At 51.0% G+C, this 23525-nt stretch overlaps 11 protein-coding genes across 11 annotated transcripts; 6 read left to right on the plus strand and 5 right to left on the minus strand.

The window, feature by feature from the left end:
- Positions 1–312: 312 nt before the first annotated feature.
- On the minus strand, positions 313–1822 carry BO72DRAFT_176588 (RTA1 domain-containing protein). The gene is made up of 3 exons (XM_040939433.1): positions 1647–1822; positions 1174–1591; positions 313–1092 (listed from the first exon to the last, which is right to left on the minus strand). Exons 2-3 carry the CDS (start codon positions 1325–1327, stop codon positions 401–403), a joined length of 846 nt encoding a protein of 281 aa, XP_040805695.1. The 5' UTR covers positions 1328–1591; positions 1647–1822; the 3' UTR covers positions 313–400.
- A 1600-nt stretch (positions 1823–3422) lies between these two features.
- On the plus strand, positions 3423–4318 carry BO72DRAFT_444231 (uncharacterized protein). Its single transcript, XM_040943758.1, has 3 exons — positions 3423–3559; positions 3677–3939; positions 4040–4318. The coding sequence occupies exons 2-3, from the start codon at positions 3684–3686 to the stop codon at positions 4054–4056; spliced, it is 273 nt and encodes a 90-aa protein (XP_040805696.1). The 5' UTR covers positions 3423–3559; positions 3677–3683; the 3' UTR covers positions 4057–4318.
- A 373-nt stretch (positions 4319–4691) lies between these two features.
- Positions 4692–5794, minus strand: BO72DRAFT_482883 (uncharacterized protein; the record flags this gene model as incomplete). The annotated part of the gene is made up of 2 exons (XM_040947759.1): positions 4915–5794; positions 4692–4735 (listed from the first exon to the last, which is right to left on the minus strand). Exons 1-2 carry the CDS (start codon positions 5627–5629, stop codon positions 4692–4694), a joined length of 759 nt encoding a protein of 252 aa, XP_040805697.1. The 5' UTR covers positions 5630–5794.
- Positions 5795–5991: 197 nt separating this feature from the next.
- BO72DRAFT_444232 (DNA/RNA non-specific endonuclease) lies at positions 5992–7616 on the plus strand. Its single transcript, XM_040943759.1, has one exon. It carries the CDS (start codon positions 6264–6266, stop codon positions 7284–7286), a length of 1023 nt encoding a protein of 340 aa, XP_040805698.1. The 5' UTR covers positions 5992–6263; the 3' UTR covers positions 7287–7616.
- Positions 7324–9210, minus strand: BO72DRAFT_513849 (putative RING finger domain protein). The gene is made up of 4 exons (XM_040949491.1): positions 8496–9210; positions 8280–8426; positions 7947–8199; positions 7324–7875 (listed from the first exon to the last, which is right to left on the minus strand). The coding sequence occupies exons 1-4, from the start codon at positions 8907–8909 to the stop codon at positions 7562–7564; spliced, it is 1128 nt and encodes a 375-aa protein (XP_040805699.1). The 5' UTR covers positions 8910–9210; the 3' UTR covers positions 7324–7561.
- Positions 9211–10749: 1539 nt separating this feature from the next.
- Positions 10750–11154, minus strand: BO72DRAFT_455048 (uncharacterized protein; the record flags this gene model as incomplete). Its single annotated transcript, XM_040946215.1, has 1 exon — positions 10750–11154. One exon carries the CDS (start codon positions 11152–11154, stop codon positions 10750–10752), a length of 405 nt encoding a protein of 134 aa, XP_040805700.1.
- Positions 11155–11791: 637 nt separating this feature from the next.
- BO72DRAFT_491924 (Zn(II)2Cys6 transcription factor) lies at positions 11792–13333 on the plus strand (the record flags this gene model as incomplete). The annotated part of the gene is made up of 2 exons (XM_040948232.1): positions 11792–11871; positions 11947–13333. 2 exons carry the CDS (start codon positions 11792–11794, stop codon positions 13331–13333), a joined length of 1467 nt encoding a protein of 488 aa, XP_040805701.1.
- A 724-nt stretch (positions 13334–14057) lies between these two features.
- On the plus strand, positions 14058–15195 carry BO72DRAFT_176652 (uncharacterized protein). The gene is made up of 2 exons (XM_040939434.1): positions 14058–14473; positions 14529–15195. The coding sequence occupies exons 1-2, from the start codon at positions 14267–14269 to the stop codon at positions 15024–15026; spliced, it is 705 nt and encodes a 234-aa protein (XP_040805702.1). The 5' UTR covers positions 14058–14266; the 3' UTR covers positions 15027–15195.
- Positions 15196–18071: 2876 nt separating this feature from the next.
- Positions 18072–19940, plus strand: BO72DRAFT_420416 (uncharacterized protein; the record flags this gene model as incomplete). The annotated part of the gene is made up of 4 exons (XM_040942714.1): positions 18072–18708; positions 18812–19129; positions 19219–19622; positions 19683–19940. 4 exons carry the CDS (start codon positions 18072–18074, stop codon positions 19938–19940), a joined length of 1617 nt encoding a protein of 538 aa, XP_040805703.1.
- A 334-nt stretch (positions 19941–20274) lies between these two features.
- BO72DRAFT_176675 (uncharacterized protein) lies at positions 20275–20695 on the minus strand. Its single transcript, XM_040939435.1, has one exon. The coding sequence runs from the start codon at positions 20606–20608 to the stop codon at positions 20351–20353; it is 258 nt and encodes an 85-aa protein (XP_040805704.1). The 5' UTR covers positions 20609–20695; the 3' UTR covers positions 20275–20350.
- A 1007-nt stretch (positions 20696–21702) lies between these two features.
- On the plus strand, positions 21703–23337 carry BO72DRAFT_176678 (oxidase ustYa family protein). Its single transcript, XM_040939436.1, has 6 exons — positions 21703–22224; positions 22286–22423; positions 22507–22622; positions 22700–22705; positions 22774–22849; positions 22998–23337. Exons 1-6 carry the CDS (start codon positions 21993–21995, stop codon positions 23195–23197), a joined length of 768 nt encoding a protein of 255 aa, XP_040805705.1. The 5' UTR covers positions 21703–21992; the 3' UTR covers positions 23198–23337.
- Positions 23338–23525: the final 188 nt, after the last annotated feature.

The following is a 23525-nucleotide window of genomic DNA, read 5'->3' on the forward strand; positions in this document are numbered from 1 at the left end:
GGATACTTTCGGCCTAGGAAGATTACAAGTCAACATCTCTAGCCAAGCCACGGTTTGACCAGTAATGTTATGAGTCTAATCTAGGCAAACACAGTTGAAACTGTTCCGTCTAGAACTGGGGCTTCCCGAGAGCAGTAGAATCCGGCTAACTGCTTCGAGTAATCGGTACGAGACCCGGATCAAAAATGCTCTCACGGACATCGGACGAAACCCTATCCAGAGAAGGTAACTCCATACTTAAGATTTCTATCTACGAAGAATGACGAAAAGCAGAGGCGCTACAACAGACTGTATCAACTAACAAATAGAGATGTCGAGTAATAAATGTGGGCGTGAAAATAACAAACCGAGCGAGACCCAAGAATGTAACCATTAAAAACACGACCGACCACTTTAACAATCACATCCGCGGATCCAGCATCTCGACCTGATCCGAGTCCATCTTGCCGTACGGTTGGCGGCTGGACAGAATGCGACTTGGGTGCATAATGTTGAACAGGAGACACACCAACAACATTAGCACCGCATCGAAGATGTAGAGGTAGATCTCATGCTGCTGCAGCACTCCCGTGGACCCTTGCACATATTCTACCACGCGGTAGATCGATCGAACCATGATCAGAACACTGGCAACATATAGGACCCGCATGTAGGTGTACCATGGGGGATTGCTGATGGAGAGGGAGGTCGGAGTCGGGGAAGCGGTCATACGGCGATGGAAAACTATGGAGACGAGGATGAAGAAGCCGAAGAAAACCAGCTGGACGATGAGACCAATCACAATAATACGATTGCCCAGGGAAACACTGCTGGCCGAGTTCGCGCTCGCCATCATGCCGCCACCTCCGCTCTGGATGAAGAAAGAGAGCACATCTCCCGTCACGAAGATCTTGGTCAACCAGTTCGGTCGGATAAGCGAGCGCGAATCCCCATGGACCAGGCGGATGATGCGCCCCAGCAGCATGTAGATGGAGGCGGAGAAGAGGGAGGGGGCGAGGAGGAGCAGCAGCTCCTGACTGACATATGGCATCACCGTCCAATTCGGGGTCTGTTTGGCACTGTACCACCGCGCAACATAGCCAAATGCTTCGACTAGAGAGAAATAGAATAGTTCAGCATATCAGCCAAGTCCCGGCGATGGTATTGGCAGAGAAAGAGATCAGGAGAACTCACAGAAACCACCGATGATAAAGGGTGTAAAGTACCAGGTCCGCCTGCGGATCATTTGGAACAGATGCAGAACAGAGGTTGCGGCGAACACACCAGCAAAGACTATGGCCGCGCCCCCGGAAGGATTGTAATCATAGAGCTTGTAGCCACTCGACATGATGGGTGTTGAGAGGTGGTGTAGTGTAGGGGTGTCAAATGCATGGGAGCCCAGCAGGATATGTACTGTACTGCACTCGACTCAGTTGAGACTACATCAGAATTTCAGAAAGACCCCCTTGTCATAGTGGGCGAGCATCTATGAGCTATTATTGTAAGATGTGAAACTGCAGGCATCTCAGGGTTGGTGGACATCCATTCTGGGGCAAATGTACGAATACGAGTGGATCGTGCCAAGTCCGGGTACAAAAACGAGCGAACTTCTCTGTAAAAGCGTTAATAGATCATCTGAGTTATGTAGGGTGGAGACTCATACCTACCGTACAACCTCTTTCTGATTACCATCCATGCATCCTTCCCTAGACTCTAAGAGGGTAAAGAACTATCAGTGGTGATGATCAGCGACCATCCAGCCCTAGAACGAAGAATTGAAACTTTGTGGGGTATATGCCATTCCCAACTTTGTTAAGTGGCGATTCCTAGCATTTCCGCAGCATTGGGCTGGTTTCATCGCTAGCCGTCCTTTTAGCTTCTCAAGGAGGTCTGATCCACACAGCTTTTTGCTCTCTCAGCAATCGAACCAGTTGTGTTGCAATGCCTTCTTACTCGAGAGCACGTCGCAATTTGCCCCTGTAATTCTCCTTTTACTCAGAATGTTCTACCATAATTTGATGTGAGATCCAGCGTATAGAATCGGCTTCGTGGGTACTGGCTGGTGCAATGGTGATGACTTCAAGCCCGCACTGCTGGGGAATAACGCTGGCACTTCGATGGGGACAACGAGTTGGAAACCGCATAACAACCGCTCAGGCAGATGCTAGTGCAGTATGAAGTTGGAGTTGGAGATGTTTTCGAGTCTCCAATGAACGAAGTGTGTGTCAAAACTTATGCAGTGGGAGATCACTGAACTGAACTTGTGACTGAGCCCGTAAGCTCTTCATCTTCGAGATGTTATCATACTTGTAGCATCGACTACTAGAATGAATGTACCATGTCTGTGGACGGAGAGACATCCTCTGACCAGCTCAGCTTTGAGTATCACATCCCAAAAGAGTCGAAATAAGGCTGTTGACCGAAGACTTCTTGATTGGCGGAGCGGCGCTTGACGGACAAAGACCCACATAGTGCCTAGTGTTCTCAGCCAAAACAGCTGTTTGAAATCTGGTCACTGGACTCATATCTTTAACTACTTCCTGAACACTCGTACCGGGTTGTATAGTCTGACTTTGAGCAGGTTCAAGTTGTTCGACGGCGGCTTGCCAATTCTCTGTAGGGTCCTACGCCTCTAGTGGCCACAAGTCAACATTGATCCAAGAATCTAATTTCCCCAGTAAGTGACACCTCGAATGCAACCAGGACAATAGGGAATGAAGACTCGCTACTGCAAAGAGCCTACAATGAGGACGCAATTCTTAGTAGACGCAGACACAGAGCCAAAAACTCTGATCTCAGGCTCATCTACTTAGCGTGGCACAGCCATGGTCATGACGAAGGCATCGATATTGAACATTTGACATCACTGTATGGACTTTGGCAAGTAAGCCGATAACCACAGTTGTAGCGGCTCAGTAGGAGTTTGTCGGTATGAGGGATATGATTGACTTTTGGACTTATCCTCCGATTCGTTCTCCGAGTTGATGGTGGCGAGCTGAATGCACTGAGTCGGGGGTTGATCAGAGCTTATATCAACACCAACGAACAGGGAATATTCGAATTCAGCTGGCACAAAATGGCCTCAAATGAGTCGGAATTTCCATCAGGCTCTCAGCTGCGAAGAAGTACAAGAGTGGTACAAATGCCACAGCTTCCGCGACATCGCCAGTAACTTTACCAATCCTAGCAGTGAAGTAGAGATACCAAGCCGAGAAACAAGTACCAAGTAAGCACATTGGCATCAAGAAAGTTGAAAGTACTCCTCAAGGCGTCACAATGGAAATAGGGAAGTTGTACAGTAGAAGTCAAGGAGGGAAGGAGAGTAAACGGACACTGGCCGAGTGACGTATTACAGGCCCGTCACATGATGGAGGCTTTGAAGTAAACAGGTGCAGGAAAACCCCAGCTTCACCTTGTTGTAGCTACACAAGAATTTCGTGTCAGCAGAACTTGAGCTGAGATCACTGTACGCGTTATCTTCTTGTCTACAATTATAAAGCACCTCCCATTTCTCCGATCGACCTGAAGAAAGGGTCATCAACATCCACTCTTCCTTAAAAACTACCGTGATTCGATTGAGGTACGCTCACAAAACAACCAACCAAGCAAACAAGTCCACTTGGAAAAAACCTGCCACCATGCTTCCATCTACCCTCCCTATCAGAAGTCTTCTAATCCTCCTTCTCATCTCCATAAGCTCCGCCATGTCTCTCACCCGCTATTCCAAACCCGTGCCCTCTGGGGCTATAGTGGCCGAGACCCGCGAGCAGCTCAACCAGATCACCTTCGAGAATCAATACACGCTTCTACACGAGGAGGACGGTGGCTACATGCTGAAGCAGACCGAAGACGGGACTGTGGTGGCTGTAGCCGGCGACGCTCTCTGCGCGGAACTCGACAAGGTCTTTGCCGACCTCGACGCCAGGGAGGCTGCAGAGAAGAACCAGGAGGATCAGCAAGGTGGGAACTCCAGCACCGGCGGCTCCGGCAACGGTGAATCGCGGCGATCTGCGAATGACATCCAGGCGGACGATAGGCTGAACGCTTGTGCTCATCGCAGATGCTTCAACTCGGTGATTTGTATAACTTATAGAGACTGTCATATCTGCTCATCTCGGAATGTGTGTATTTGAGGAGCAAAATGTTTGGTGTAATGTGTTTGATGTGTTGATACTTGAGTGGTCGGCGATGGTATAGTGTGGATAACAAGGGTTGGAGGGTAGGGCGAGGAAGGGTAAGGCGACAGTTGGGGACAAATTGTTCTCCTGTTGATGGTGCTCTCGTGCCACTGAGTGTTATTAGCAGTTTGGACAGGCAAGGAGATCTCCGAAGCAGTCAGCAAGGACAGTCTTTACAAGCAGATGAAAGTTATGACAACCTTCATTTCTGGTCCTGGTAACATCTCGTAAAATCACTCATGGAAGACTGGAAGATCAGTTCTGGCCATGAAAACTGTGATTCCCCTAGAATAGACGGCCTTTCACCACAACATCCTCTATAATGCTTCACTGTTTGGACATTTCCTTTTCATCACAGACTTACTTCGGCAATTTGATGACGTTGGCGTGGCCCAGGCTGGCGAGGAAAATGAGAAGCAGGTAGAAGCAGGGAAGATGCCAGCATATGAAAGCCCAGAATGGATAGAAGCAGCCATAGGGTGCGAAATAAACTGGTCTATACGTGACTTTGGTTACTGGAACCTCCAAGGAGGCCTAAGCGATTTGGACGAATCCCTGGTTCTGAAAAAGTGTCATAACTAGCAACAACTAGGTAGATCCAGACTTCATTATAACTGGGAAATTTTTAAATTGGTTCGAATCGATGCAACCTCAAATTCAAGGCATCTTGTGTAAGCGCAATGTATGTAGACATAGCCCTGAGAATACTATCAATCTAATCTTATAGCTGCTCCTCACGACAACATTCGTTGCTTACCCACGCGCTTCCAGGTCCAATAAGCGCTTTGAGGAAGCTCTTCAATGTGCTCACAGAACAGATTGAATGTCTCCTCGGTCATGGTTTTAGGGCATTCGCCAGCCATGCCGAAGCAATGAAGGGTGTCACTATACTTGGCATAAGGCAGTGTGAAAACATTCTCCAGATTCGGGAGGTGCTGGTGCAAGACGAAGAACGCTTGATAAGGCGTGATGACTCCGACCAAAATAGCCTGCTCCGCCAAATCTCTGAATGCGGCGAAGAACCCGTCGGGGGATCTATAATCGAAAGGGTCCATGCGGATAGTTGACCACCAGAGATTAGTGGCTGTCTCCAGGCTAACACGGCTCACAACGTCCCTGACAGTGTTGATGAAGTCTTCGGGAAGTCGTGGCTGGCGGCTAACGAAAATGGGGTCTTCGCAAATGGTAGGCGAGGTGTGAAGGTGCAGCCAAGAGAAGATCACGTTTGCCTGTTGTACCCAGTAGATGTAGTCGTCGTCATCGGGTGCAGGTCTCGGAGCGCTGGGATCGATATAGTCCTCCAGCTGCCATGTCTCCAGTGCTCTATGGACGTCGTCGAGCCATTGGCCAAAGTTGCTATAGCCGCGGAGTTTTTCGATGGCGGGGAGCATTTGGTGCACCTTGTCTTGCTGAGCGGGAGAGAGTTCTTCGGAAGCTTTAAGTCTCTTGGGCGGTGGGAGCAGGTCAGTCATACTGTCTACTGCGAATTTTTGATTATAGCTGGCACTGCCGGAGGAAGTTGTTGTGAGGAAGTTGACTTGAGATGTGGCGATAGAAAGCGTCGCATTTTGTAGCCTTTCTACCACAATGGACTTGATTGCATCCAACCATAATGTCTATATGTGCCAAAGATAGTCACATCGCTGAAAGAATATTAGTGTTGCTGTTATTTGAAACCAATTACACCTGTTTCGGAACATACGTGCGAAAGAGGGTGTGTCATCTGCGTGCTGCTGTGTCAGCCGACCTGACCCTGCAGAGCAGGCAAGTGGCCATTGCTGTCTTTGAGTTCATTTAAGCGGACTGTTTTCCACAGTCGATACTTAAGACAAAGACAAGAAAGATCGAAACAATGAAAATGTTGCTGAAATAGAAGCTGAAATCCTTTGAATGTTGATTGTTGTTTCTTTATACTTCGAATCATCTGATAGTCGCGCTCTGATTGGCCTACCGCGGACGGGGCTGCGATCGGGACTGTTTTGGAGATCCGATTTTTGTCCGACTTTCTTCTTCCTCTTCCATCCTCAACCTCTTCCTCTCCCTCTCTCTCCGTCTCTTCACCCCTTCTCTCTCCCCTCCCTCCCTCCCACCCTTCTACAGGACACCATGTCCAAGGCCACTTTCGCCGCGATCGCCGCGGCCAGTGCAGCCACCGGTGCCGGACTGACGGCTCTCTTCTACTCATCCTCCACTCCGCGATCTCAGCAACCTCAGCAACAACAACAACAACAACAACAACAACTCCCACCTCCGTCGCCCATCGCTGCGCCCTCCCCCACCGCAATCCGCCCTCCCGCTCCTCCCTCCCTCGCCCCCAAGCCCACCACCGCCGGGGGACTCTCCCCCGTCGACCCGACCGGCATCTACCAATATGGCTTCCCCGGTCCCGTAGCAGACACGCTGATTTCGGCGCCGCTCGCGGGCGCCTACGACCGGCGGACGCGCAACCCGTCCTGGGTGGCGGAACACATCACGCCGCAGTCGCTGGCGATGAAGAACGCGGACCGCAAGAACAGCACGTTCTTCGAAGACACGACGATCCCGCCGATGTTCCGGGCGAAGCTGTCGGACTACTTCCGGTCCGGGTACGACCGGGGCCACCAGGTGCCGGCGGCGGACTGCAAGTGGTCGCAGGAGGCGATGGATGGGACCTTTGCGCTGAGCAACATGTGCCCGCAGGTGGGCGAGGGCTTCAACCGGGACTACTGGGCGCACTTCGAGGACTTCTGCCGCGGGCTGACCAAGAAGTACCCGTCGGTGCGCGTCGTCACGGGGCCCCTGTACCTGCCCACCCGCGACCCCGCCGATGGCAAGTGGCGCGTCTCCTACGAGGTCATCGGCAACCCGCCCAACGTTGCCGTGCCCACCCACTTCTACAAGGTCATCTACGCCGAGGAAGGGCCCGCGGCGGCGGGTAAGGTCGCCCTCGGCGCGTTTGTCCTGCCCAATGCCCGGATCCCCAACGACAAGCGTCTGGCCGACTTCGAGGTGCCCCTCGAGGCTGTGGAGCGCGCCAGTGGCCTGGAGTTTGCCGCCAAGCTGGAGGCCGGTCGTCGCAAGCGTCTGTGCCAGGAGACTAAGTGTGATATCGTTGTGCGCGAGTTCAACAACGCCTCCAAGCGGTCCTAAGTATGGGCGGTGTAGTCAGGTCTAATCACCTGAAAGGGTTGAAAGAAGGTAAAAGGGTGCCGGGTTTCATGTACTCTAGATGTATTTGGGTATCTTATCAGCATTATTCCCTCGTCCGCGCGGCTTTTCGGATGTCGGACATGTATATGAATTTGGTTTGTCAAAAACAGCCCCCATTGTCCAAGCTGTGTATGCCCGGTGCTCTGCCCCAAATCTATAATGTACACCTGGACAAACCCGGCTTCTCGCTCCCATGCAACGAACTTTAGCGAGCTTCAGCATTGAAACGCGACCCCCTCTTTCGTCGCCACATTCCCGCCCCGCCCAGCAAAGCCCGTCCCCTCAGAACTGATCTCAACCAACCCGGGCGAGATCACCTCCTTATCCTTCTTCTTTTTCTTGCTCGCGCTCGCAGACCCTTTCGTCTCGGGAGTGATGTCCGTCTCGCAGACATAGCAAAGGATGCGGCCGTGTAGCGCCGCGGTCTGGTCCTGTTCCTCCTTGGTGGCGTGCGGATCTGGCGCATCGTGGGGGGTCATGAATTTGTTGACGCAGGGTTGACAGATAACATGTCCACAGGGTTTGGTTACTATCAAACAAGAATTTACAAAGTCAGTGTACGTCCAAGCACAGGGCGAAGGGAGGGGTAGGGGAACATACGCATAGCTTTTAACCCGTTGGTAAACGTCTTCTTGCAGCTAGGACACACCCTCGTAGTTTCACCCCCGGAGCCCTTCTCCTCGGTAAAATGCACATCCACCAACGCCTTGAGCGAGTACCCATGCTTATTCGTCTCCGTCGAAGCGGGACAGATGGGCGTCAGCTTGACCGTCTTGTTGGCAGCGATCTCATCCGGATCGGTCGAGGGCGTCAAACTCGGGACCCAGAACGAAGGGAGGGCGGATTTTGCGTCCTAATGCAGCAGAAAGACGTTAGCAAGCCTAAACCACACCCCACCATCCGCATCCCCGAAACCAAGAAGAAAGGCAAGACACAAACCTTCTCCCTCCTCAACTCCTCCCTCAACCTCTCCTGCTCCTCCCTCGCAACCTTGGCAACAATCTTCTCATCCAACGCAAACACCTTCTTCCTCTTCCCCTCCCCATCGACAGCAGCCCCTACCTCCTCCTCAACCTTCCTCTTATGCCCACCACTGGCCCCCGTAGCCACCAAAGCAGTAGAAGAAGGCGTCCCCGACCCCCCACCCACAGCCACCGCCTTCTGGACCTTCCCCGCCCCCACCGACGAAGCACCCGCGGCCTCCAACCCCATACTCACCCGCTCAAACTCCCGCAACTCCCGCCCCTTCACCTCCTCCAGCGCGCGCGCCTCCTCCTCCGCCAACCGCTTCCGCGCCTCCTCGCGCGATTTCTCCAACCGCTTGATCTCCTGCCGCTGCGCCAGCAGGTCGCTGATCGCGCACTCGCGGCAGAACAGGTCGCCCGCCGTGGCGCAAGCGACGACGGGGGCGCGCGCCGGGCGGAGGCACAGGCGGCAGGACCCGAACGGCAGGAAGGAGTCGCGGCCGATCACGCTGCGCTTGGTGCCCCAGGCGGAGCGGAGGAGGGAGCGCTCGTAGGCCGTGAAGTGCGGGAGGGAGGTGTTGCGTTTGGAGTGGGCCATTTTTCCCTATCGTTGGCGCTTAAAGATTCAGCAAGAGGGTCCGAAGGGTTGATGGCGGGGAAGATTGTGGACGGCGGTGGTGGATGGGTTTTTGGAGGGTTGGGTTTGCATGCGGAGTTAAGGTTGCTGGAGTGTTCGCGTGCGCCAGGTAATTGGGGGTTGTGGGCTTGTGGTATGGTGGAAGTGCGCGCCAATTCCGAAATAAAAAAAGCTGGAGAGTTGACCACTGCTCTCGTGAGATAGAGTAGATTCGAATTGATCGATTGGGATGGGTTAGAGCTTCGAAGCTCATGAAGCTAGCGCGGAGAGAGAAAGTGAAGCTGCGGCGTGCGAACGGGCGGGCGGCGGCAGCAGAAAAGCGCGCCCTCGGAAACTGCGGTGCGGTGATTATGTCATGCTGTCACATGCTTGGGGAATGGAAGGTATATCCACTGGAAGGTATAGTCGGACTGGATGTATACAATCTTTTATGGGGCATTAGAAGCGCTCAGTGGCGAGACTAAAAAATAGAGAATACTGCTCATTGCCCAAAGAATGATACGCTAGCATATGAGAGCAGAAAGTTCTGTTGTCTAGCAATATCTGGCAATTCAACCATGTAGCTGAAGCCTCCCGGGAAGCTTCACCTCGCTTGTGAGTCTTCTGAAGACTATACCCAGGCATGATTGCTCAGTCTTATACCTTGACTCGTTCTGCATCTTCCTCCTCCTCGACGTCTCCATGGCTCTATTCCCGCTGCATATCCCCGCATAAGCGTGTCAAAATACCCCGAAGAGTAATAAACGCATCCAATTGTCTAACATCTGGTCCTTCATCTTCAAGACCTTTCCTATCCTGTCGTCGTTTCTCCATCACCTTACTCATTTCTCCTCTTCCTCCCTGACTCTCTCTTTACTTTTCATCTCCAACGCTCTTCTAAGTTTTCTACAGTCAATCAAAGACCAATATCACCGTCTTTACCTCTCTCAGACCCCTCAAGATGATTGCAATTCGATCCCAGGGGATCTCCACTCTCCTCCCCAAAGAAATCACCCTCGAGGGCCCCAATACCGATGAGAAATCGACATATCAATGGCCGAAGTCCTCGACAAGAGCACTTACGATATGAATGAAGCTAAAGCCGCCCGGGAGGGCGTCCAGCCCGACATAATGAACGAACTTCTCTGCCATGATATCTGGCGCGGATCGCTAGCGATCGTCTGAATACACTGCTAGATCACGCTCACCGGCATGGAATGGAAGCCAGCAAGACAACGGGCCACTCAAGCTACAGACACAGTATGGCCGCAAGCGACTGAATGCCTCGCGACGTATAAGAAGCTTGCCGTGGTCAAGTGCGAGCATGCTCCGGTTCTGGTCGGCTCCGCTCAGAGTAAGCAAGGGCCGGCGACTATATCTTCTATATCGGACTTACTACTGTCACTGGCGAGAACATATCAAGATCTCTTCCACGAGTTTTACCCCCTCTCCTCTTCATCTCGTTCTTGTCCACGGCAGCTTTTTATTATATGGCCTCTCTGGCTTCTTGGCTTCGTGAAAGGAGATTTCGAGACAACTGAGCATGATGTGTAAGATTTCTTCTGTATCCTATTTCAAAATGAATCGTGGCAGAAGTACCTCTGGTTCCTAGTCATCTAAGACTACCTCGAAAAGAAAAAAAGCAGGGATGATGAATCTTATAAACCATTTATACTTGTCGGATGTCAAGTACACGAAGAATAATTTAGAGATAAATGTTCCAGAAAGCAGAATAATTGATTCGATGTCTTGTTATTATGAAATTCAGTAGATCAATCAACGTCCAAACCGATTAAAAGGAATAACCCCAATTCTTGCCGTTCTACAAGCCAGTATACCACAGATACTCCGACTTCCGATAGAGCCGAATCACCCGGAGCAGCTGCGGATGCTGGGGCAGGACCTGCGCATCGCCCTCGGTGCGGTGGAAATGGTCCACGTCCGTCGGGGGCAGCCAGGGACTGCACACCGTGGGACATTTCCGTCCCTGAGGACATGGCCGCAGTCCCGCCGCCCGCAGCGCCCAGATGGCGCCGTCGATGTGGTTGTCGGGGATGATCCACCCCGGGGGCGTGTAGCTGCAGGAGACGGACGGCACGGGGCCGAATTCCATGCCGAACTCGTGGGCCGACGGCCAGCCAAACAGACGGTGGGGGATCTCCGCCTTTGCAAAGATCCGGTCCACGAAGTTGTAGCTTTCGCTCTGGAAGTTGTCGGTCACCGCCATCTTCGGGAACACTTGATTGTTTTCTTTTGGCGGATGGGTTTACCTTTGAGATGTAATGGGTTGGTTCGAAGGTTGATTGGAGGCATTGGGATCCGGGATTGTATATATTTTAAATACTGAAGGTGAGGGGGCTCGGATGTTGCAATATTCCAGGAATTTGCCAGCTGGAATGAGGATCACCGCGGGATGTTCCGAGACTCAATGCTCGACATGATTTTGGGTGGAGGTTATAATGATTGATCCCTTCTATACTTCTGGTGCCATGTATTCTGATTCGAATTGTTCATCACCACGGCGATCTTTCTGTCCTGCTCCACGGTGCTAGTGTTTGCTTGCATCGGAGATAGTATCAAAGAAGGAACGAAGATTGTCAGCAGCGACTCACTGGAACGGATAATCTCACAGTCCTCTTTGTATTGCGGAAAGTCATGTCGCACTGCACTGAAAGTCTCCGATAGCGTCAGGGCCAAGTTCACGTAGGGTGTTTTCTCCACTCTGTATTCCGAGTCGGAAAACCACGCGGGGTGGAGAAGGAAGAAAAGCGGGTGTTCACGGACGCGTCGGCCCGCTTTCCCACCGGTCTCTGTTCCACCCTCTCAGGCTCCAGGCTCCAGGCTCCTTTGGCCAACTTCCCAACATGCCTGATCCCTCCATAACCCCAGTCAAGCGACAAAAAGCATACGCTAAGAGATCCAAGTCGGGATGTCGAACCTGCCGGTTAGTTCTCTATCCTAATCCCTGCCCTTTTTGACCTCGTTCAATCGACTCACCCTGGATCCTCCGCCTGCCAAGATACCGTCGTGTCAAATGCGACGAATCTCCCGGGGCATGCAAACGATGTACCTCAACAGGGAGGCAATGTGACGGTTACGATCTGCCCCCAGTCTCTCACAAGCCCTTCTTCGCTACAAGGATAGGCATTCCTCAGCTCACAGCACCTGGCATTCTGGCTACTTTAACCTTAGAGGAGCGACGCGGCTTCAGCTTCTTCCAGCATTGCACCGTCCCCACGCTGGCCGGATTTTATGACTCGGTTCTCTGGGAGATATTGAGCTTGCAGATCGGTCATGCTGACCCGGCTGTCTGCCACTGTTCCATTGCGCTCAGCGCTGTGCACTGCGGCGTCCAAGCGCGCCAGAGAGAAAGCTTAATACCCAGGGCCAAGACCGAGAGCCGACGCTGGCAACAGTTCGCTTTTGAGCAGATGGGTCGGGCGTTCCAGCAACTTCGGCGGCGACATGCATCCCAGGATCCACAGTACACCGTCACAGTACTCCTATGCTGCCTTCTTTTCGTGGCAGCAGAATTTGCCCTCGGACACTACGACAACGCTTTCCGACACCTGCGGAGTGGCCTCAGAATCCTGCGAGACCAACAAATCAAAGTAGCAAGTGGAGTTCAGACACCCCTAGAGCCCTCCCTGACTCAGACCTTCGCACATCTTGACAATCAGGCTGGCTGCTTTGGCTCTGAGGGACCGATCCTGGTCATAGACGATGATGATGATGCCACACTCTACTCTGACATGTATCCGCGCAACAACGTCAAGAATGGCCGCTGGACTGTTACAGAAGTCCGTCAGATCATGGAACCCCTCGCCGGCGCTGTGGTTCGGTTCTGTCGACGGCAGGCTATCACGGGCTATGACGAGTCTGAGTCAGCAGTCAGTGAGCAAGCTCGCATTATCCATCGGTTAAGCTTATTCCTGATGTTCACGACCAACCTCAACGATCAACCGGGCCGGGTGCTCACCGCCAAAGAAAAACGAGGCTTGAAGCTTCTCCAACTTGAAGCGCACGCGCTTAGGAACGCGCTCCTCAGCCTTCCGGTATCGACTCGAAAGCCGCAGTTCCATGAGTTCACAGATGACTTTGAGATAATGCTGACTCTCGCCGCAGAAATTCAGCAGTGCGAGAAGGATTCCTCAGATCTCCCACAAATTACCCTGGACATCGGCGTTGTCCCACCGCTATATGCCATTGCGAAGCGCACCGTTGATCCCGAGCAGCGGTGGCGAGCGATCCAATTGCTGCAGTCTTACCCTCACCAAGAAGGTCCGTGGAATGCGAGTCTGCTGTCTCGGACTCTTATTGAATCACTTCCCGCAGAATTGCCATTTGCTGCCAAGGGTGCAGAGGACGCGACGGGAACAGTGGTCGCCGTGGGTGTACGCGACTGAAGCAGAAGCGTACCTGCTTCTGAAGGTGCCCTGATTATTGCGCCCGTTCGGAGCGCTGTACGCGTATAATTCCGTTTTCAAAGCCTGCAGAAGAAATGATCGTCCGAATCGGACGAATCGAGTCCCGGGACGGTGCTGGGTATCAGTGCCCCAAGAGATCATGAGTAGCAGGGCTGGCACCGTGTAGTTCCAAGCTATCTGCAGTTGTAAATTTTGACTCCTTCCTCCTCCGGTTTGGCGACCGGAGGATTACTGCCTTGAGCCAAATCACTCTCCTCGTTCTTCATGATCAGCCCTGAGACCAAATGACGGGCCATGGCCGCGAGACAACAGTCAGTAACCTGGCCAAAACCTTGAGTCTCTGTAACAGCGAGAGTCAGACATCGCCAAATGAGGGGTTGCGTTCTGTGGAACTCTGCCCATCGATCACAGCTGGAAGCGAGGAGCAAGTTCTATCAGGCTGCATCATCTGCAGCTCGTAAAGTAAGGCTTTCAGTATGCTGCTCACTGTTAAGGCTGCATCTACAAGACAATACATGTAGATTTTAAAGGAGTACAATAGACGGTGGCGATGCAAAGACCGAACTCAGAAGGAAAGAGGCGGCGCCCGGTTCTACTCTTTGCAGCGGTGTCTCCAAGCCATTAAGGGAATGCGGAGACAAAGTTGTTCCAGCCGATCGGGAATCCCTTTCCACCTAGTACTGCAGTGACTCCGAGGTCCTTCCCTGCATCATCCAACGTTTACTTCGATTCTAGTTGAACGCCACGTTTTCTGTTCAAGACTTGACATGGGCCTTGAAACTGCCCTGCAAGGTACGTGACTGAGTAGAGTTGGGGTCGCGGTTCTAAAAGCTGCTTGCGCGAGCATCACTGGACCTTTCTTGGCCTACCGCCTCTTGGACCATAGAACGACCAAACATCTTTAAGACAACCATGAACGAATACCTCAACATTTGTGTGTCGGAGGATACTCTTGACGTCCAGGCTTTGCAAAATGAGGGTGCTTACAAGAAATACCCACTGCTAAAACAGTTCGTCGGCCACGAAGCTGAAATATCACAACCTCAATACATTTCCGATGGGGAAGAAGGGGTTGTGTTCTCTTTCCGGCATGAGAACATGGATCTGTGTTTGAAATTAGTGAGGAGTAATTCTTGTTTTTCGACCTTTGCAGTTGAATATTGACATACTCCAGTTCAAAACCTGGGAATTTCCCAAAGCACTATTTCCCGTCCAACCAACAAGTGCAAAACTCCTTGGTCCCTTTAGCCGGGAATGCCGTGCCTTTGCCCGCCTGTGCGATCTAGGTCTGAATGGGACTTGGGCAGTGCGGTGTCATGGTTGGATATACCTAACTGACGACCAGCTTGCATGTCTTAGCACAGCATGTAAGCGTTTGAGACTAGTCCCTGGATCGAATGTCTCGCGATGGGCTATTGTGAAGGATTTTGTTCCTTCCCCTCCAAGAAAGACAGACCTCCCAGAAATCCGCGCCAAATTTGAGATCGCAAAACAGGCACTGATTCTGCCGGGTGATGTTGAAGCAAGAAATTACAGAGCTTCCTTTTTTGTTGATTTGGGGTCCACTAGCACGTACCCACTCCCGAAACCTTGGTGGTCAAAATTCGAATTCGAACGTTTCTTCAGGCTTTGCCCACCTAAGGTTGGGGAGCGTTGGTCGATCGAGCCTTAGGCAGCACCGTGCATATTCTTTTCATGGATTCACAGGGTGAAAGGGAGGTCTGGGACGGAGAGACACTCAGACACATCATCAGCCGGAGTCTAGTACCCGTGGTCTCACAGTGCCTGGCAAAAGGATGGAACATTCTGTACCCTCTGCTGCACGAGCCGGCTGAACTCCTGCCAGGTGGCGCGGCGAAAAAGTCCGCGGAAACAGAAGACTCACGCTTCACATCCGTCGGGACCGCAAGTAATTCCACTCATCGCGGCACGCGAACCTGTGTCCCGGCGCTGCCAAGGTTGCTGAGAAGTGGACGTCGGCGGGGGTTGATGCAAGCAACCATCTAGACTCATTCCGCCAAATGCAGAAATACTGTTTGCAGAGCCGAACACGTTAGTACGGGTGGACCATGACCGATAAAAAACTGGTCGTGATGCGCTGTAGCTGGGAGAGCATCAGCTCCGGCATTGGTGCGCATCGGCCCCAGCGGCAGCCGCCACCTGTCTCGCAAGCTATGTGGATGACGGCCTGGGACTTGAATCTGGGACGCTGCAGTGGAAGAGCATCCCATATGCTGCGCACGGTGCCGGCAAGCTGACTGTCAAACTAGCATTGTGGACTATTGCTATGCTAGCTTCGGCAGAGAATACGTGTACCACTTTCAAGACTTGCCATGAGGCTCTTGATAGCTATACCGAAAAAGAGGAAGGATCCATCCATCTAGCCACAACGCCCTAGCCGTGCCGAGTTCATAGAGACGCGGAACTCCGAGGTCATACCGTCTGATAAGAGTTCATTTTGGACGGAGGAAGTGTATCAGATAAATTGGGATGGGTCGCGACAAAATTGGCTCAACCCATGTGGATATATTGTGTGAACTAGGTAGCCAATTAACCTCACTTTTAAGACGGATGGTTCGGACGCTCCCTAGCTGGAAAATATGGTATAGATTTCGCCCTCAAACTAGATGTCTCATTCGCTAAGGCAAAGCCAGGTATTGAGGCTATTCGTCCGTAGGCTTCTACTTGACTACTTGACTATTAAGGATTTGAGATACATCGGGTGAACTTCGGATAAATCCTGCAGCTGGCTGGCGTTCATACCGAATGTGGCAATGGAAGCAGCTCTCCAGGCTTCTCCGAGGTCCACAGTCGGTATGACTCTGTGGAGGTTGGACCCACCACTGCAGCGATGATCCTTTTCCCTGAAAATGCTGCATACTGGTCAATGATCTGAGACGGGTCGCATTGCTTTCCACTCGCCTTGACATTGCGCTGACTGGGCTTTTATTCGAATTTCTTGACACTTATACTGCCCATTAATTTGACTGCAACCGGCTCTTTGCAGAAGATCATTCCTGCCAGAAAAGCAACGAGTCGCGACGGAAGTTGTGAATGAGGAAGAGGAAGAGGGTCAAATGAGATAGATCGACGTTGCACCTCATGGGCCAAAGCTTGCCAAGGGGTAGGAAGCAAGTTTTCCCAGTGCTAGACTCGGAGTCACACACGCTTATGCATGAAGTGAATCCATAGCACAGCATCCGGCATAGCAAGCATTACGAGAAGATATCCGATGCCCCTGCCTCAATCTCGACAACCTCTCGCCTCACTTGTTCAATTCATCGCAGCGAATGTGATTGATTTCATCCTCCACACCCTTGCTGCATCCATCCTTCCTCGCGCGATATTGCGTCACAAGAACAGTCTCTGCTTGCATGAATGCATGAAGTCGTGTTTTGGAAAGGGATGGGGTGAGAAGCAGCCTGGATGGACCCAGGAGATGTTCTCGTCCACCGAGATTGTCTGTCTATAAAGGTCTCGCCGTCATCCCCTTCGCTAGGCTAACTCTATCCAGATGGTACAGTAGACCAAGGCTTTCAACTTCCTTTTCAAGGTGATGGAGACTAGGTGTGGGGTTATATGGTGAGAACAAAAGGATAGCTAGATGGACAAAATTCAAGGTCCAAACGGTTTCAACTTATATAGTTGGCAGCTGGGCGGCTCCTAAATGCGCCTTGTCATGCAATCAGCTACATAATGGGTCTCTCGAAGGAATGTACCCGGTGAAACTGGAATCTTCCTGTGATGTCGCTATTTGCTAGGCACGTTCGATAAAGCAGACGCTGACTGCCAAGTTGCAGGACAGAGAATACAATTGCACTATCTGATATTCTGAATGAAATGTTAACGCCAGGTGGCACATTCAATTGTCCTCATTTTTAGAGGATTGCCAGCACTAGGAGACTGAACGGAAATGGTTTTGTTGGAGTTTGCGGGAAAAGAGGATATGTGGTGCTGCTGTTGGCGCCAGTACATGGCCTCATCGGAGAGAAAACAGGCCAAATCTATTATTCTGTAATGAGATGATCGTTATTTTCTAGGCCGTGACTCTCAATGTCTCTATTTGTATCACATCAGCTTGTTTAAAATACTTTGTACAACACCTAAGAAGTATTTCCAAGATCAGTTGCCCGAAGCTAAGGCTGCAAGTACTTAAAGAGACCGATTGATTCTGCCCACAGAGCAATAGGGGACTTTCGAAATGCTCCATGGCTGAAAACAGGCAGGTGAGGATGGTTGGAACGCTACGGCAAACACTTGCAGCAAGTGAAACTTCACATGCTATCTGACATCTACTCCGTAGAATATGGGACTAAGTCAACCGACTCCGGCTAGTGGGGGCATGCCAGAGAGCCACCCGAACTCGGGGTAGCTGGATGTAGAGACGGCCTGTCGGACCAATCATGTTATGCCAACTGTTGAAGCGCATATGATTTTGCCCTTAGTGCTTATGTCCCGAGTCACGTCGATATCGATACCCCCAAAATAGGTAGTTGGTCACGGAAAGTGACCACAAAACAGGCTAGAAACATACTAGCGAACAGGAACGCCGACGGATTAAATTCTCGACAATGTCTGGGGCGCTCAAGTCTAGAATGCAGAAGACAATCTCCAAGGTAGGCATACTCCGTAAAACGTGATAACAACGGATCCAAAAGTTTGCCCTCGTGATTCAAAACTCTCTACGGAGTTGACTTCAGCCAACACGAGTTTCAAGATGAATTACTGCCCCGAAAGACCAGCTCAAGTCAACCTGAGCACTTTTAAAGTTACCATCACGCCTCACTTCACGGCTAAACACGAGGCCAGTCATCTCTCCATCCACCTCAGTCTCCAGAGCCCCAATCGCGCCGCTCACCACCCGCTCTTTCTCTTCGAAACCTATTACGGTAACGTTCCTGCCAATCCATTCACCGAAGGTGATATATTGGCCTCTGATGCCGCTGGCCCTTTGCCTCTCTACTTCACCAACCCGACCGAGAATCCAGAGGGGCCGGACCAGGAGTGGCGCGTAAACCGGGATACTCTAGGAGATATCCAATTGCAATTCAGCGTTTTCCCCCGACATGTGGATATCACGACTCCGATCGGCCCCCGTGTGGATCTTCGCAGGGATCAAGGTGGTTTGATTGGCAATGGCCGGTATTTTTTACCTCGTCCGGCACAAAAGGATCAGATGTACCACTATATCGTGACGTGGGATATCGCCCGCGCGCCAGCCGGGACACGCGCCGTGTGGTCGTTCGGCGAGGGGACCGGGGGATCGGTGACGAAGACCGGGGATGCAATGGTCATCGCCAACTCAGTCTTCATGGTGGGGCCGATTCACAGTTATCCCAACGGCAGGACTCAGAGTATTGCTTCCGCTACTATGGGCGATGACGATATGGGCTGCATTGCTCTCGCAAGAAACTCTGTCTCTATGGCTGATAATGAAAAGATTATCACTGCCCCAAGTACCACTCAAAGTATTCTGGTTCGGCACGCTGCCGGATAATCTTTGGCGACTGAATCAGTACAACATCCAACTATTCCCAAGATTAGCAGCGTTCTTTCGCAGTAACGAGAACACCTCATATCGCATTTTCATTCGACGGGTGGTTCGTGGATTTGGCGGGCACTCATGCCTCGATAGTTACGTCTTTGAGTATGACCAAGACAGCTGGAAGGAGGCAGATGAGGAGCTTGTGGCTTTGTTCTCACACGAGATGATTCATAGCTTTGTGATGATGGGACCAGAGCCAGATGGGTATGATAACGGATGGTTCACTGAGGGTGAGTAGACGACCAGCAGACAACCAGCCGATGAACCAGCAGCACATGAATTCGCGAAACGATTACGCTAACACTAAATCTCGGGATAGGGCTTGCACAATTTTACTCTGCTTGTCTTCCATATCGGTTTGGACTGCGCGGGGAAGACTATCTGCGTAACAGACTGAATGCGTCGCTGAGTGCTTATGGAACCAGTCCGCAGATTGGAATGGATATACTTGATTCGCAGAAGGAGTTCTATAATGACTGGTATGCGGAGTTGATTCCATATATGCGTGGATGTGCCTATCTTCTCCAGATTGACAGTCGGCTACGAAAAAGAACAGGAAGTTTTTCGTTATATCAGAACAGTCCAATGGACGAGATCATCATCGATATGGCCAAACATTGGCGGAACGGGGTTCAGCTTCAGGCTAGGGACTGGCTGGGTTATCTATACCCATATCTGGGAGAGCATATCGCACAGGAACTACAGAATATGCTCAGGGGTAAAGTCCTGGATATGCGCGAGACTATCATCATTCATAGAAGCTGGACCCTTAGTCCTACAGAGCAAGAGATTCTGGAATTTGGATTTGCCTTGTCGAGTATTAACAAGCGAATAATTTGCGGGTTGATTCCGGGATCACGAGCGGCATACGCCGGACTGAAGGACGGACTTCCACTTCTCTCTATATCTCGCGCGGGTCGGTGCTCTGTTTCTCTCTCCGAGAATATGGACTTGATAATTAGAACGAAGGAGGGAGCAAAAGTACATATCTCTTATTGGCCGCGATCTTTTGACAAGGCAAGGGTCTGGCAATTGCTGTAGCCATAAGGCGACCGAAGCTTGATCGTCACGAGAATGTCAGTCTGATGCTCCTTACTAAAGCACTCATTCAGGGCTTCATGAATTAGAATGTACTCACATGCTCCCGGAAATCTGGCTACCTAGAAGCTCTCATAGCTTTCGGGAATTAAGGAGACTCAACATTCAAGGCATGTCGAGAAGGCAGCGTGAGTCGAGGTGGTGACACGTCCTACACGAAGCTAGCAGCAATCTGGGCGCGAACACTATCAATATTACAGACAGAACACCGAGGTAGTTTCAGAAAAGCTAGTATTGGATCTCTAAAGCATTTGGTCCGTGAGTGTTGAACGCACGGCCAGACTCTTAATACTTCGAAACTCTCCACGCAACCTTCCATAGCACTCTAAGCATCAAAATGACCCAATCCAAGCCTAACTTTGACCTTCAGCCATTGCGCACACCGCACCTATGAAAGCGTGATTGCAATCCTGTTCATAAGCCCGTAGCCTACTGCTCACTCTCATCGACCTTCGCGTAGTTGCCCTGCTGGCGCTTGGAGAGCTCGTCGGCCTCCGCGTAGTTGCCCTGCTGGCGCTTGGAGAACTGGCTTGGTAAATCATAAGCATGCCCGTCATGATGCCTATAACGACAGCACCTGCAGCAAAGTTGAGAGAGCGTGAGTTGGTCATTGTTGTATTGTGGTTGGACTTTCACGTCACAGTAGCTGTTCAGTGCTGACAATGGTGTGTGTGCTTTATGCGTAAGGCCAGAGAAAGACGAGCAGCGCAAAATACAATGGCATCTTTATACTAAGGCAGCGGAGAATCCACAGGCCATAGAAGTCTACCGAACTAGTTCCCGTCATCCGTCCCAAGACACTGAGCGGGATCGTATGCTATCTTTACTCATATCATATGATTCAGCAACATTAGTGTATAACTACCATAAGGGCTTAGGTCTTCTTTACATGGACATCTAATTGATTCAGCACATCCAACCGAAAGGAAGCCAGGCAATTAGATTTCCCATTCGCACTTCGAACATTATAGTATTAACGAGACAAGATTACCCGTGAAAGGGAACTACCAACCCAACCAAGCAATATGTAATGAGCAAAGATGTTACTTGTAACAAGGAATGGTCACTTATTCTCTGAATTTTGGGCACACCCAAAGTCCGAACAAGCAATTCAACCAAGGAAATGACAGTCTTGGCAGCGCCACCAGACTTCTCCCTGCTCGCGGTTATCTCGCCAGAAGCCTCTTTCGCTCCATGGATTTGATTCGGCAATGATCTTCGAGCGAGCGAAGTGGCGAGAAGTTTAGCGCTTTCTATGGTATGCCGATCTATTCGAGTACATGGTAGCCCGTCGGGACCCCGGATATCCTGCCTCTAATCGCGCGATGTAACCATGTTTGTGACCTGTGTGGGAACTACTGCGGAGTGCTGTAATATGCTCCGTAGATACCCGTAAATTCACACGGAACAACCGCGCTTGTGGGGCATATGTATGCGTCGGGCCGCATTAGTGGAGTTCGCTGTCCACGCCATTTTTCCAGGGTCATGGCGTGCCCTGCATGGGCTGGGGGGCGGGTTTGGCGGACAACATCCGAAAGACAAGGTTCACCTGTAAGCCCCGCATGCAACCGGCGTACTAATTGCTTACTCCCTCTGTTATTTCCACCAAGAAAAAACACTCTATATGCACAAGCCCTTATTCGCCAATATAATGAGGGGTAGCATGACTGGAGTCCGAAGCAGGGGTGCTCTTGACAGGGCATCACTCAACCAACCAAGGCAATTTGTTCAGGTTAACATAGTAGCCAAGTCATGCTGCTTTTGTCGTTTCATGTCTAGCATCGCCTTCTTTCTCTGGGCAGTCAGTTGGTTCATTTTACTGATGCACCCCGTGTAAGCTTAGCGCACAGCCACCGGTCACAATATATCACCATCTCGGTGCAGACAATCAATTCCTCCTCATTTTACTCTATCCTCCTTGTTGTGGCCATTCCTTGCTCATTTTTCATATAGCAGTGTTAGTCGTGAAGACATTGCAGTGCCCAGATAACAATCATGCCAGTCAGCTACTGCAAACTGGAAGATGAAGAGGGTGATTCTGCGGATAGTAGGCTCTCACCGTCCGATACCTTGCTGGTTGAGGAAAGGTCACAGCAACCACCCGTGCTCCGTGCTTACCTGATCTCCCTACTCCCATGGGCTTTTCATAGCCTTGCCTTTCTCATCTACACCACGTTCTTTCTCTTAACAGTGCCTGAGTGTGCAAAGACATTCCCTACGGAGTTAGGTTAGTCGGCCTCGTTTTCTAAATATCGTGGTTTTTGTTGGTGTACTAATGTGCCATACAGTTTCCGCTGAACCATGGATTCATTATGAAAATGTGGTGTTTCAAGCAAGCGGTTTACATTCCAAGAACATACGTGTCAATGAATATGAAGGCCCCCCATCTGAGGAGATTGATTCCAACTGGAATGCTCTTTGGGATGGTAAGTCGGAATAATAATCATTCGCCTCATATGTGACTTTGCATGTATGGAATGAACTTCACTCACTCATATCGGGAATCCAGTTGGAATTTATGCAGTCCCAGCTGAAGAGACGAAGAGACTAGGAATACAAAGCGCAGTTGATCCCCGCGACCCTGGGAAGCATTTGGTGACTATCGCGTTGTTCCATCAATTGCATGTATGTCAAATCCTACATCCCATGAAATCAGATCTGACTATAGAGCCTCGCTGACGTGAGCATGTGGATATGTATAGTGTATGGTAGGTGATTGCTCGATGAGATATGAGCAGATTTCAAAGTCTAATCAGAGATATATCACTGCTGATAGAACCGTCTTCGGCAAGTTGTTTGGGGAGAATCAAACCCAGCAAGCGAGGCACCAGGAGTGGCTATGAAGCATACAGGTAGGCGTGCTTTATCTATCCCTACGGTTGTTTCTTTCTATGACCGAACCATTGTCTCTTGTTCTGACCACTTTCGATCGTGGTCCCTTGTCCCATATTTCTGACTAGGGTTGGGGCTTTGTGAGATTCGTGTTGATCCATCTCGCAGATCACTGCATCGACTATATCAGACAAGCGCTGATGTGCCACGCGGATTTAACTCCAATCCCGATTTACTGGACGGAATTCGATGCCTTTGGCTCCCCGACACGATATGATACAGACTGGGAAGTGCGGCATACCTGTCGGAATTTCAACAGGCTGTATGACTGGGCTCTTGAAGGCAACAAGACTGGATGGCACATTTGACAAGGCAAAGAACCATGTTCTCGAAGGGGTGGGGAGTCAAAGTGAAATGCAAAGGTGCCTGCGATAAGTCCCATACCAGCGCTATGTGCTCATATAAGCGTACCGTATTGTTTGCATTGATAGTGTAGTGGAAGGCACAAGCGACTATTTGTCAAGACCCTTGACTACTGTGTACTTGATGGCAGCAGGGTCCAGCTCAGCACAAAGGACGTGTGGTGGAATTTTAGTAGCAATGGCGCCAGTGCATACTTAGCGATGTAACCTCAGCCCCACTACTAACGACCCGGGTCCACAAGGCAAACCCGAGTAGCTCCCAGCAGGTCGTGTC

Source organism: Aspergillus fijiensis (genome assembly GCF_003184825.1).
Source record: "Aspergillus fijiensis CBS 313.89 unplaced genomic scaffold BO72scaffold_4, whole genome shotgun sequence".
Classification (NCBI taxonomy): Eukaryota; Fungi; Ascomycota; class Eurotiomycetes; order Eurotiales; family Aspergillaceae; genus Aspergillus; species Aspergillus fijiensis.

Coding starts and splice junctions, on each gene's coding strand:
- BO72DRAFT_176588 (XM_040939433.1), bottom strand. CDS start 1,327: ATGTCGAGTGGCTACAAGCTCTATGATTACAATCCTTCCGGGGGCGCG. Junction 1,093..1,173: donor CTTTATCATCGGTGGTTTCT/GTGAGTTCTCCT, acceptor ATTTCTCTCTAG/TCGAAGCATTTGGCTATGTT.
- BO72DRAFT_444231 (XM_040943758.1), top strand. CDS start 3,684: ATGTCTCTCACCCGCTATTCCAAACCCGTGCCCTCTGGGGCTATAGTG.
- BO72DRAFT_444232 (XM_040943759.1), top strand. CDS start 6,264: ATGTCCAAGGCCACTTTCGCCGCGATCGCCGCGGCCAGTGCAGCCACC.
- BO72DRAFT_513849 (XM_040949491.1), bottom strand. CDS start 8,909: ATGGCCCACTCCAAACGCAACACCTCCCTCCCGCACTTCACGGCCTAC. Junction 8,200..8,279: donor TGAGGAGGGAGAAGGTTTGT/GTCTTGCCTTTC, acceptor CTGCTGCATTAG/GACGCAAAATCCGCCCTCCC. Junction 7,876..7,946: donor CAACGGGTTAAAAGCTATGC/GTATGTTCCCCT, acceptor CTTGTTTGATAG/TAACCAAACCCTGTGGACAT.
- BO72DRAFT_176652 (XM_040939434.1), top strand. CDS start 14,267: ATGAACGAATACCTCAACATTTGTGTGTCGGAGGATACTCTTGACGTC. Junction 14,474..14,528: donor TGGATCTGTGTTTGAAATTA/GTGAGGAGTAAT, acceptor GACATACTCCAG/TTCAAAACCTGGGAATTTCC.
- BO72DRAFT_176675 (XM_040939435.1), bottom strand. CDS start 20,608: ATGACCAACTCACGCTCTCTCAACTTTGCTGCAGGTGCTGTCGTTATA.
- BO72DRAFT_176678 (XM_040939436.1), top strand. CDS start 21,993: ATGCCAGTCAGCTACTGCAAACTGGAAGATGAAGAGGGTGATTCTGCG. Junction 22,225..22,285: donor GACATTCCCTACGGAGTTAG/GTTAGTCGGCCT, acceptor TGTGCCATACAG/TTTCCGCTGAACCATGGATT. Junction 22,424..22,506: donor CTGGAATGCTCTTTGGGATG/GTAAGTCGGAAT, acceptor TCGGGAATCCAG/TTGGAATTTATGCAGTCCCA.